This window comes from Thunnus maccoyii, chromosome 11 (assembly GCF_910596095.1).
Source record: "Thunnus maccoyii chromosome 11, fThuMac1.1, whole genome shotgun sequence".
In the NCBI taxonomy this organism is placed as follows: Eukaryota; Metazoa; Chordata; class Actinopteri; order Scombriformes; family Scombridae; genus Thunnus; species Thunnus maccoyii.
Genome location: NC_056543.1, coordinates 30,353,295 through 30,366,199, shown reverse-complemented (window position 1 = coordinate 30,366,199; position 12,905 = coordinate 30,353,295). Strand labels below are relative to the sequence as shown.

General features: G+C 41.4%; 1 protein-coding gene across 1 annotated transcript in view; it reads left to right on the top strand.

The window, feature by feature from the left end:
* Positions 1–12,905, top strand: part of slc49a4 (solute carrier family 49 member 4) — a 55,133-nt gene that overhangs the window by 36,052 nt on the left and 6,176 nt on the right. Inside the window, exons 7-8 of the mRNA XM_042426682.1 lie at positions 1,971–2,098; positions 7,375–7,557. Of these exons, the coding sequence (XP_042282616.1) occupies positions 1,971–2,098; positions 7,375–7,557 (311 nt within the window). The remainder of the gene's footprint in view (positions 1–1,970; positions 2,099–7,374; positions 7,558–12,905) is intronic.

The following is a 12,905-nucleotide window of genomic DNA, read 5'->3' as shown; positions in this document are numbered from 1 at the left end:
CACTGGGAGAGCAGAAAATGGAATCTGATTCTGTGTGACTTAAATGATGCTATCTTTATGCCCAATAAATCCTGTTAGAGGAGTGTAAAAGATAGGCTTTTAATTCTGACATTACCTCATGAGATGACATGACCCTCTTCAGTCACTAAGTGGAACAGAGCTCCGAATAACATTACTGGAGACGTACAAACCTTAACAGCAAAGTGTTTTTTACCGTCAATGAATCCAATGAAAAGACCAAAACCAATAAAGTCTGTCTTTTAATACTTTGTACTAAACTGTCTGCGGCAGTCAACCACAAGGCCACTGGTTTGGAAGTGTGTAAATCTTTACAAAAGCCTGTTTAAACAGCTGGATGCTGAAGTTTCAGTATAAGTTGCTCAAACAGGAGGAAATGTTTTGGGGGACTATGTTCAGATGTGGATTAATACTCATTTGGTGCACTTTTAGGCCTTTCATGACATTGTTGGATGTAAGAAAACTATGGAGTGTCACTTGCCTTATGCATTAAAAATATGAGAAGTCATAAGGATAGGATATTTGTATTACTATTGGTTGTCAAAATGGTGGTTTTCAAAATCAAAACTCTACTCAATTGCATTAGTTTAATTCAAAGTGTGTCGCACCTTACTTATCTTGCCAATCGGTGACCAGGCTCTTTATCAGTGGACTCAGCGACCATCAGAGATGGAGTATAGGAAATAAGCTACTTATGGCTTTTCTGCCTAGAGGATCAGATTGGAATTGATACAGGGGAGCAGGCTGTGATCCTCTCAGCAAAGAAATGAGGGTTAGGCTGGGTGCAAGCTAAGGATTTCCTCCCTTTCTGGCACCAGGAATGGTTGAAGGGTTGTGGATGAGAGCCAGTCAGTGGCAGATGGGTGATGCAGATTTGAGGGGGTGTAGCTGTGGGCAGAGAAATCAGACATCTCTGCGTAGTGGAAAGCGCTTGGCCCTCTGATTAGACTGCCTTTTCCAATGCAAACCAGCTTGTAACAGCAATACGAAAGCTTTAGATCTGTTTAACATAAGAAACAGACAAAAACCATCATGTAATGCCCCTTAGCCCATTCTCTAACAGTGATCTCAATTCCAAAGGTAGAAATGCAGAATGTAACTGAACTGAATATGGAGGTAAAGTGTTGAGGCTGTGATGACAGCACTTGAAATCCCATTAATATCATCTAAAAAAGCTACCCCGGAACATTCTGAGTGGAGATGTTCTCATTATCTGTCCAAAGGATGATTTCCCCCCATCGTCTGGCCCTCAGCATCCTGACAGAACTTCACAACCTAGCTGAACTAATCAGCCAACTCTTCTTCTTATTATTATTATTCTTGCTTAAAGTTCATTGTCAAGTTCAGCCCTCTTTTCTCAAGCATCTTGTCTGTGAGCAACAAAACAAAAGTCATTAGTGTTTGTCTTTGCTACAGGCGTCTGTAGCTTCATCTAATCTTTCACACTCATACATGTGCATACCCAGAGGAGTGAAAAGTAGTTAATGAACTGTGAGGGTTTTGAAAGGGCTACAAAGAGAAACCACAATGCTTAAGAGAGTTTGGGAATGGCCCGATGGCTTGTCTTCCACAATATAATACAATGCGCATCTCAAGTCTGCCTGCCTAGCTGGTGAGACAAATTGAATCAGCTCTCGGAATAGTGTCTGCGTGTGTAATGACAAGTACAACTGACGCACTCAGAAAGAAGTGGGAGAAAGAAATGATCTAGCCTTTCTCTGAAACAATGCATGTCACAAGTAATAGATTATGACACACAGAGGAAGCTGACATTGAGAAATTGCATAGCTGCTCATTGTGTTTATGAAGGACGCCTCTTGCCTCCAAAGCCGCTGTCTTTACTCACTTAAGTACCCTTGTATGCTTTTTGTCCAGATGTGTTTCCGGATCAGTATCTTATATGTATTGTACTTTACCTCAGTGTTTTTATAAAGTGATGTCATTCCCTTCAGGTTTGCAGACTCCATCCGGGGGATGCTGAAGCTGATCCTGGTGCTAATGCTGGCAGGTGCCTCACTGTCCTCTACCTGGTTCACACTCACCTGTCTGAGCAGAGTCACTCACCTCCCCTCCACTGCAGGTGAGTCCACAGGAGCAGCACAGTCAAGGTGACACTGCAGACAGGCGGTGCAGCTAGGAGGCTGTTCTGTCTTGCTCGCATATATTTGCTAAATGCAGGATAATCCACAATATATTACCGTGTGGATTTGATAAGGACCAAAGCACAGATGTGTTTTCTATGTATTACAGTATTACACACAATATAGCCCTCCCTATTTGTACAGTGAAACATTTTGTGTTGGCTTTGTACTGCTCATTGGATTGGAAATGTAACAGTGACTGTGAGCTTAAAGTGCTGACTTTCATCATTCATTTGAGAGTGTTTACAGTCACATAATTAACAGAGTAGGAATTGTTGCCCTTTTATACATGGCTGCCCAGTTTTAGGGTATCAGAAATTAAAATCAGCCTATTTAAAGGTAACCTGTTGAGTTTTCATGTAAACAAACACAGTTCACATTTATCATCAAAATGCACTGTGAGTCTTTGAGGTCTCACAAATGTGTTCAGTGCAGTTCCTTCCTCATAAAACATTTGGAAACCCACATTTTTAAATGTTTATGCCACATTTTGAGACACACAAGATACAACCAAAACTCGGACCTGCCCATCAAAAGTCCACAGTACCATTAGTGGTCAAAAACTCTACTTGGTACCTTTTTAATATGTGGTTGAAAACCCTTTGCAGTCAAATCTGAAGTCTATGACCCACAGACATCAGCGGACACTTGCCATCATCCCTGTCAATGCTCTGACTTGGGCAGCTTGGGCCATTTTGCCATCAATCTGGTCCTCACAAATACATCGTTGTCCATCTGCACTGCCCTAAAATTGGAAGGCTTTGTATAAAAAGTGTCATACACTATTCCCCCAGTATGGAAGTAAACACCCTGAAAGCTGAAAGTCACTACTTTAATCATGTAATTACTGTTTCAAGTGTTGGAGTACAGAGCCAAAGCAATAAAAAATGTCTCTTTTTCCAAATACTTGTATATTTGGTACATATTCAGTAGGATGGATCCATTAATAGACCTCAGTGATAAACCCATTAGGGACATGAGTGGACCTATCTGCATTTTCGTAAGCCAAACCAATAAGCATACCAGTGTGTCGTTCAAAGCCTCTGATTCTAGCCATCGTCATCCATCATCATTCCCCCGGCCCTGGCACCACTCTCTTTCTGTCTCACATCCTCTTATCTCTGACACTGGCAGTGTGCAGCAGCCAGCCTCCAACCTCGTTCATCCACCTGGCATATCATACAAGAGGGTGGTGTGATGCTGCAACTAAATCCGCCAAAACCCCTCATTAAACCACTGTGGGATGGTCAGTAGTACACACACAGATCAGTATAATCTGCTGTAGAGTTCTGCAAGCTTGTGACCAGTCTTTAAAAAAAGAACTTTTTTAAATAATTTGAGGTTGTTAGTGGGGTCTGTTGGTAGGATTCAGACCGAAAACAGCCCTGCGTTAAGACGACACAGGGGGCTGCGTTGGTGGGGGTGTGTTGTTTGTACTGTAGTTGTAACAGATTTATGCATTTAAGGCTCATCAGACACCAAAACACAGGACAACGGTTTGTGATACTCACTGACATGATTTTACATCTCTGTAAAGTTATCACCGCATGAACTGTTTTATCTTTCATTGTATCATTAGTGAGGTAAACAATAGAAATACAGCATTCACGTTACAAGTGTTCCACCAGGAATATGTGCTTGCATGTGTGTGATTGGCCAATGCCTTGCCTGATGACAACACATTGTGTTGCAGCAAAAGGTGAGCCAGGTTCAACTTTTTTGTGTTAACGCAAAAATAACAATCACACAATCAGTGCAGCTGGTTATCAACCTAAGCAAACAATGTTTTACTAGAAGATTCCATCTCTCACCTTGTAATTCATCTCCACATCATCACATCACCCTCAGTGGTTCTCAACCTTTCTTGGGTACTGGACCCCTTGCATATTTTGAGTCCTGTGGCCTCAGGTGTCTTCTTCCTTCAAGGGATTTCCTACTGCCTTCTCGGAATCAGATAGCCTAATTCAGTTATGATAGGGGGAAAGTCCAAAGGTTGAAGTGCTCTTAAAGACCCCCTCCAATGAAATTCAAGTTTTTAACCTTGTTTACATGTCCATGTGGTGTTTTTCATATGTTAAAAAAATATCAGGAATGCCATGGCTGAGCATTTCCGCTCTGAAACTGCAGAGTACCAAGGACAGTCTCAAAAACACGGGTTCAGTCAGGCAGGATTTCCTACGTCACAAATCTAAGGAACCAACCATTTATAATTAAAGATCATTATATGTAGAGTCTTCCTCCTTGATTTTTCCCCGATCTGCACAGAAGAGTAGCAACCCGTCGAGTTGAAAAGCCGAGTCCGGCATATTGCTGTTTAGATAGAATAGCCGGCCTGGTCGCGTTAGCGTTTAGCTTGGCTAACAGACTGGCTCTACTTCTGTGCACACTGCTTCCCCTCACTTCTTAGCTGTTGTAGTCTGCTACACCAGTCGGCTGCTGCAGGGCATTGTGTCCTCAGGAGCTGCAGTCTGCTGAGTGCGGCTCTAGGCTTTGGTGGAAGTGAGGTGGGTGAGTTGTTGATAATGTTCAGAAGTTCGGTTGGGCTGTACCTTCTTGGCCTAGTTGCATTGGTCATGTTATCTGCATACTTACTCACATTAAGAGAAGAGTCCCTAACACTCTTTACTCCATAAGCCGGAGAAGCCGCTGCACTACTGTGTGCCACCGTAAATATATTTGCATATTCATATTTTCTGGAATTTTTAATGAGTGAGAAGGAGTAGATGTCATTTTAAGGATTTTAAAGCGATAACTATACTTTTTTGTGGAAATACCACATCAGACACACATTATTGTTCCAAGCAGAGTATCTTTATACGTCTTAATACAAGTCTGGAGAGGATCTTTAAGTGTTTTATATCAATGCTTCATTAGGACTGAATAAAGACAAGAAGGGGAAGGCTGCCTTCGATGGCTGCATGAGTGGCGCCTGGGTTCCCCGTCACAGGCAGGCAGGCAGGCGAGGGCCCTCAGAGGCACTGTGATTAAAGGGACGTGCAGGCTAATAGGGGGCTCATTTGGACCAATCTGCTGTGATAAGGGAGATGGAGGGTGTAGTGATGCTCCAGAGGTGATGGCTTAATCTCTCGGCACATCCACTCTAATACACATTCACACATTTTACTTTAAGTAGAGGCCAAAGGACTGCAGCAGAGACTAGACCCTGAGCTGGCCAAACATACCGAACACTTTCTGATTGCTCTGCAAACATGAACACACACACACACACAGTTGACAATGACATGCCGTGTGTAGTAGCAACACAACTGTATTACACAAAGCTTTGCAAAAAGGTGACCTCTACAGGGTTCATTCTGAGAAATAAATTGAGGTAGACAGAACATTATGATTTTTAAATTAAAAATGTACTATTCAGAATTAAAGTTTTAAAAACGGAGCCGAGAGGTGCTCTCAAATTAAACAAGCAGTAGCCAGCATGGAGACTAACAATTTTGTCATGCTTGAGGAGCAAATGAGACAAGCTGTTTATGTGTGGACATCTGCGCATTTTGGCTAAAGAATAAGAAATGTGATTTTTAATATTCTGTAGAATCCGTGAAATGAGTTGCATCTTAATGTCAAGTGTGCAAGTCAACTAAAAACAGCAAATGTATTAGAAAAGAAATAGGAACTCAAAACCAAAGTGCTCTCACAATTTATACGTAACACAGAGAAAACTGTCAAGTAGTGTAAGGTGAGTTAGTTATCTTGTTTACTGGAGCCCTTCTCAGACATGTCTTCTCTCTGTGGAAGCGATGGCTTTTGTCATTCAGACATTGATGACTTTTATGTTAATGTTCCTCACTTTATTGAGACATGACAGGCCATTTATGGAAAGAGACTATGCTTACATGATATTTAACACCTGCTGCACGAGCTGAGACAGTTTTTTGTTCTTTCACAGGTTTCAAAGCTTATTTAGCTGTTGAAGTCTTAATTAATGACCGTTGTGAGAATCACATCACTACTGTCAATTTCATCATTTAAAGTTATTAGATGGAGAATTCTGACGCCTGTTTTATAAAGTCTGACATGCACAAGCGCTGACTAACGGGATGATAAGTTACTACTCTTTCATTCCTGTTTGCTTACATACTGTATGTATGTAAAGAGTTTCTCCAGATATTGATTTCTTTGCATGAATCGACCGATCTGACGCGAGAGAAGATCAATCTCTTCAACGAAATGGCTTTTCACAGCGTTTCTTCATTTATTAAACCGATTTCGTGCATAAGAGACGATGATTGAGATATAACATTTATAAGAGTGATGTTAGAAGGCTAAACAAGACAGACGTTTCTCTCTTTCTGCATGTTTTACTTTGCGCTGCTGCACTTGATGTGATGCGTTCAGACTTGTGTCGTGTTGAAAGCAATATGAAATGTTACTAAGTCTGACCTAGTAAGATTGCCGTTGTGACTTTTATGTAAAAGTGACCCAAGGTGATTAATTAGACATGAGGCTGACATGTTGAATTGCCATCAGATGAACGTAAAGGAGGGAGAGAGGTGTTTCAATCATATTTAGCCATGGCTGCAGACAACATGAAACATTTTTTAACATGTTTGGCCTCTTGGTAAATTACAAAAGGACTTTAGGGGAAAAACATGTTTCTATCTGTCTAAGTAAGGTATGGAAAAGTATTGTTTTGTTATCCTTACTGAAAGTCAAGTATCATATTGACACCCAGCCCTGGTTACTGTATGCACACATCCTCTACCAGCAGATCACCTGCAGCCTCAAACTGATCCTTCCTGAAAGTGGACTCATGAAATAGTAACATGAAAAACAAACAAAGGAAACCTAGAAACACACAGTTCAAAGGACAAACCTTAAAAATGCTACTAATGATGTTCAGGTGAAGGTGATTGTGGTCTTGGAGGATGTGGCATGTTGTTTCGGTTGTTAACTGGCCATTTTCCATCCATATAGTGACAGTGTTTTGGTTTTGTTTCTACTAAATTGCTACCTTAAGGGGTGGTATTCAAAATGAAATGTTTCAGGATGAGAGTCCGTCATAAATCTATGCGCTGCAAAGAACAAATGGTACAGTCGGAAGCTGTGGAAGGTGGCATAAATCACCACTGCTGTTCCATAAAGTTGACCAGCGTGCTGCAGTTATAAAGAGTTACCCAGATGGGATTTGATATGCCGTTACATCAAAGTTTCCAATTAAAATCTTAACTTTTTGTTGTTTCTTTTCCCCCTTTTACAGCCATCCTGTACACTTCCTGCATCCTGGTGGGCATTTTTATCAACAGCAGTGTGCCAATATTCTTTGAGCTCTTCATTGAGACGGTGTACCCAGTCCCTGAAGGCATCACCTGCGGGGTGGTCACCTTCCTGGGCAACCTGGTCACCGGCCTGCTCCTCTTCTTCCTCACCTTCTACTGTAAAGGTAAGACAGTGAGTGCTGCATGTATGCTAAAGGAGAGACAACATGTGATGAAATCCCTGTTGCTGTAGTACTGTTTCACTATATAAATGCATTTATTCATTCATTTTGTATACTACCTGCATGTGCCTGGTTAAAGCCATTTAATGGATGACCCATCCAGTCATAGGGTTGGGTTACCTTGAATATTTCTTTTATATTTCTTATTATTGGCCATGAAAAAGTTTTTGTTCCATTCAGAAGCCTTCTGTCCCCCTGCAGGTTTCTCCTGCCTCTCAAATTCCACCGGCCCCATTGTTTTCAAAAATCCATTCCAAGCCCCGCAGATACTGCCGATAAAAGGCGGATGGTGGGAAAATTAGGTTCCGATGCAATTGACACATTCAGTACAAAGAAAGAAAACCTTCAGATTGTAATTTAGCCTCTGATTTATCTTTGAGTTGGCCGCCTGGCAGAGTTTGATATAATAATTTGGGCCCACAGCAGAGAGGACAGCATGTCATCTGCCTCTCCTCTGTCTCTGCGGCTTTCACAGGAGAAAGCAAAATCATAAGTAAACTGAGCTCAGTCATCCATGTAAGAGCCTGCGTGTCTGTGTGTGTGTGTGTGTGTGTGTGTGTGTGTGTGTGTGTCTGTGTGTGTGTGTCTGTGTGTGTGTGTGAGAGAGAGAGAGAGAGAGAGAGAGAGAGAGTACATTTTTGTGTGCATGTGTGAATGTTTTTGTCTACTCTGGACTATGGTTTGCTCCATGACTCCAGCTCTGTGATCTTTGCCCACCTGTCTGCAATTTGCAGTTTGGCCACATCACAGCACCAATCAGCTGCAATGACAAATCTATCTCTGACAAACTCTCCTTATACTCTTTTTGTTTGAATAAATAAGAGATATATTTTCAGGCCCTCATAAATATTCATGAACTCCAGCCTCCTCCTCTGCCAAGTTTTTCCAATAGCTACGAGGCTACTGGCAGCTGCTGCCTGACAACTGTATTTTGATCCTGCCTTCTGGGTTGTCTTGCCAGTGCAGGTGAATATGATTCTTGTTTGACCCGAACAGCCGTGAGGTCCAGAGGCCCTCGGGTAAGGATGGAAATTAGCACTGGCCAACGGCCAAATACCGATGAATTTGCTCAACCTATCAGCCACGGAGGCCGACGTGCTGTAACCAGTCGACAGCGAGCCTCTGCTGCACTTCATATCACTTAGTTTTAGTGTGAGTGTGAATGTGACGTTACCGTCTGAGCTGCTGTGAGCACAACATGAACCATCATGCGGCTATGTGACATATGAGACTGATCAGAGCTGGTCACCAGTCATGACCAATCAGCTGAAAACTGGCCGTTTTTGATCGGTGGCCAATCAATCAGTGCATCTCTACAAACAACAGCTTTATTGTGAGCACCAAAAATTGGTTGCTATCAAGGATCATGAAGCCTCCAAACGCCACAAAGAGGTGATTTGCATCTTACAAATAAAGTTGGCTCTGGAGAAAACGGCTGCGATGACTGTGTGTGTGTGTGTGTGTGTGTGTGTGTGTGTGTGTGTGTGTGTGTGTGTGTGCGTGCGTGTGTGTGTGTGTGTGTGTGTGTGCAGCCAATCCAGCAGCCAAAGTGACTGGTGGACTCTAAAGGAAGAAAAAGTTCAAACCAGTTTGTCTTGTAACAGCAGGTCTCAAACATTTACATGTCACATATCCTGACACAGGCATATTTCAAGGCTACAACTTGCAATTAATTTTTATCATGGATTCATCTGTTGCTCATATTTTGGATTAAATGGTGTCAGAAAGCGGCCCATCAAAACTTTGCAGAGCCCAAGCTTCATCTTGGCCCCTCCTGTCTCCTGATCTGTGTGAGTAAAAGATTCTGTTTCCTGGCTGGTACATTGAGAAACTCACCCACTGCTGTCACAGTTTTCTTACCCAACTAGATTTTTAGAGGAGAGTAACTCTTGAGTTGTGATTGTTTTCCTGCCAAAGTGGCTTGTAAAGGGGAGAATGTTACCAGTGACTGCCAGACCATTTTGCACTTAGTTGGTAATAATACACTGTAAAAAAAAAAGGGCTACTCAAGATAGTCATAATCATTCTTGGATGATGAAGTCTTATTTTTTCTTATAAATGATAAATAATCTTGTCAAGCACTATTTCCCAGAGCTGTCAAGAAAGAAGTCTGGAAAATGCATGTTTTGTTTTTTTTACCGGTGTATTATTACATTACATTATTACATTTTATCAAATTTGATAAAGGCACAGAAATGTGGATAATCTTGTTAAGCATTGACATCTAGTTGGACTAGATGAAGGGCTGAGAGGGGAATCTGAGAGGGAAAGTGTTGAGTAGATTTGTTTAATTTAAGTTCACTAATTTTCACAGTAAAAAGAAGAGTAGTTAAGGGACAACTCAAACAAAGACGAAGCTGTTTGAAAATTGCTCGTGAGTGTGATCCAGATGACAAACGATGTGTTTTAAATTCTCTGAACTTGTAGTGTGTCAGTTTGATGATAAATCATAGATTAGACAGCCGGATACCAGGTGTGGATAGACGGAGATAGAGGTAGATGGAGCAGCTGCAGGCCGACACACACACACACACACACACACACACTCGAACACACAATCACAAGAGAAGGACTCATAAAGAATACATGATGTATCCTCTGCTCTGCACTTCTCTCTATGGTCCTGAATGATAGACCACTGGCCAGTGCTGAAGGTAACGTATGTGCACGAGTGTGAATTTGTGGTTTGTGTAGCTCTGAGGAAGAGTACGTATGTGCTTGTTTTTCGAGTGTAGACATGTGTTTGTGTGTGTGTGTGTGGGCGAGCTGAAGGGCGTCAGATGTGCTGAGATGGATCGTGACAACTTCCCCGCGACAGTCGGGGGAGAAGATCAAGCTGAGATGATGGAGGCTTTTGCTGCTCTCTTCTTCACTTCCTACCCTGAAGTGGTGTAATAGAATAGGATGCGTGGAAGCTCTTTTGTCAGAAAGTTCATACCGCTGCAGGCATGCCGTCTTTGTATACGTGAGCTCGCAGATGACTACCTGAGTGGGAGATTGCCACCAATCACCTACTAGCACAAATTGTCTATAGGTGCCAAGTTGCTGAAGTCTACTGTTTCTGCCACATGGTAACTACCCACTGTCTGCAGGTCTGTATGAGCTGGGAGGTACAATAAATCAATGTAATATGGGTATCATCATACAAGAGTCAGTATCCTCTTGGATTTGCTTTTCATAATAGTGAGATATATTCAAGGATAAGGCTGGCTTAATCCAAATTTTTCTTTTTGTCAGCAAATCCCATGAAATGATTAAAACAATGCGTTTTTCTGTCTCTATCAACACTTTCTAACACGCTGTCTACACTGAAAGCGTCTCAGCCGCATTTTTCAGTCATCCGTGTTGTGAGTCTGACGGAACAGAACACTTCTATGTTAATCAATACAGCTAATCTACACAGCCCGCGTACCAGCTCATGTGTCATGCTATGCACTGAAGTTTCTCAGCAAACAATTCTCAAACAGTGCATTTGTTGGAGACTATTATCAGATGCAGATTAATACACACTTTGTGCTCTAGTGAGTCTTGACAATGATAGATTGTTGAAAACTATAGAACATCTCCAGCCTCATCAGCTGATAATATAAGGCATGCTGATATCATTGGTCAGTAGGCCTCCAGTGGGGATTGTTATTGGTACTTTAGGGAGCGCCTAATGCAGCCTTGAAGACCTAGAAATGACAACCTGTAAAGGACATCACTGATAGTAGTATCTGTATAAGTGTTGGCCAATGAGTAAGTTGTAAGAAGTGTGTTTGAAGTTTTTTAGAAACAGTACCTTGCCATTACAAAGTTTATTAATCAAATGTTAAATTTCTCACTTATTACATCTGTGATATTCTTTCATTCTTGATGTATATATTGATATCAAGGAAGTTCTTGTGAAATATCACAACATCAGATTTTTTTCAGCATTGGCCAGTGTTGATTATTGGATCTTTATATCATGATGTATTCTGCATGTCTGAGGTTATTCTTGATTTTGGAAACAGTACTTGGCAAAACAATCTAAATACAAAGTCCTTTTAGCAGCTGTTGTGGAGCTTTCAATCATATCACATCATCTTCATCAGCGGATGCAGTTTGCCCAGTTGTCATGGAAATGTAGAAAAATTTCCACTTTTTCTATGCACTTTAAGGGCTTCTTGCTCATGTTGGGTTAAAAGATAATGTGCAGAGTATATATATATATATATACATATATATATATATATATATATATATATGTTCTAATTATATATTATTTCTATTTTATGTACCACAATAGAAGATGAGGAGATAGAAGGTCTCCTACTCGCTCAGCCGGTGACTCATCCAGCCACTCAAGCCTGGGAATTAAAAAAAGTGCATTTTTCCTGTCGTGTTTAGAAATCAGCTGCGTTCTGTTCTCCTGAAGAGATCCCTCCTGCAAAGATTAATTTGATTATTATGTAAATTCCCCTTGGAAGCATTCTAGTGGGCCATCTCATTACTCTAATTTCCTCTCCGTGGTCCCATTATGGATGTGGCAAATAATATGCAGACTTCAAAACTGATAAATTCTGCATGAGGCTCGTCTTTTCAAAGCGCTTTCACCTCCTGATATTTGAAATTGGCAACCCCAGCCATTAAAGATTTCCATCTATTTCCAGTTTAAAGTTCATTTTAGGGTTTTCCTTTTGGCTGCCCACTGCCTCATTATACATTCTGAATTACTTTCCTTTTCCCTGTGAGCGGAGAGGCATTTATGAATTTACCTGCTTGTCCATTTTAATATCCATGAGAGGCTGGTTTTGATTCAGCCAGTCCTAACTGGCCTCTTGACTCTGTTGTTGTGTTTTAAAAAAATCCTCAAAGTCTCTGAGCCATGTGTCTCGGAAACATGAATGGAGCCTCCAGGCCATATATCTGCGCTTGTTGCTCTTTTTCGATTTCATCTGCAGTGTATTTGTGTCATTTAGCGCAGTGCACCGGGTGGAATACAAAGCAGCAGAGAGGTATTGTGCAGAAAAAGAGCCTCAAAAGTTCTGTGGAGGAAGAAGAGGAGGGAGCGGATGGGTGGCGTTTAGCTTCCGTTCAGCTGTGAGTTGTTAGTTTCTTGCATAGGGGGAAGCAGGAATTATTCAGCACAGAGAAATAATTGCTGCGGTTCTTTAGTCCAAAGAACTTTTTCTTTTCCTTTCTGCTAAACTTTGCATGCTCATCTGAAGTGAAAATGCTTCTGCAGAGTAACTTTTTAAACCCCCCGTAAAGTCTGTGGAGGTGTTAAAAAAAAAAAAAAACAACAAAAAAAAAAGAACATTTCTTTG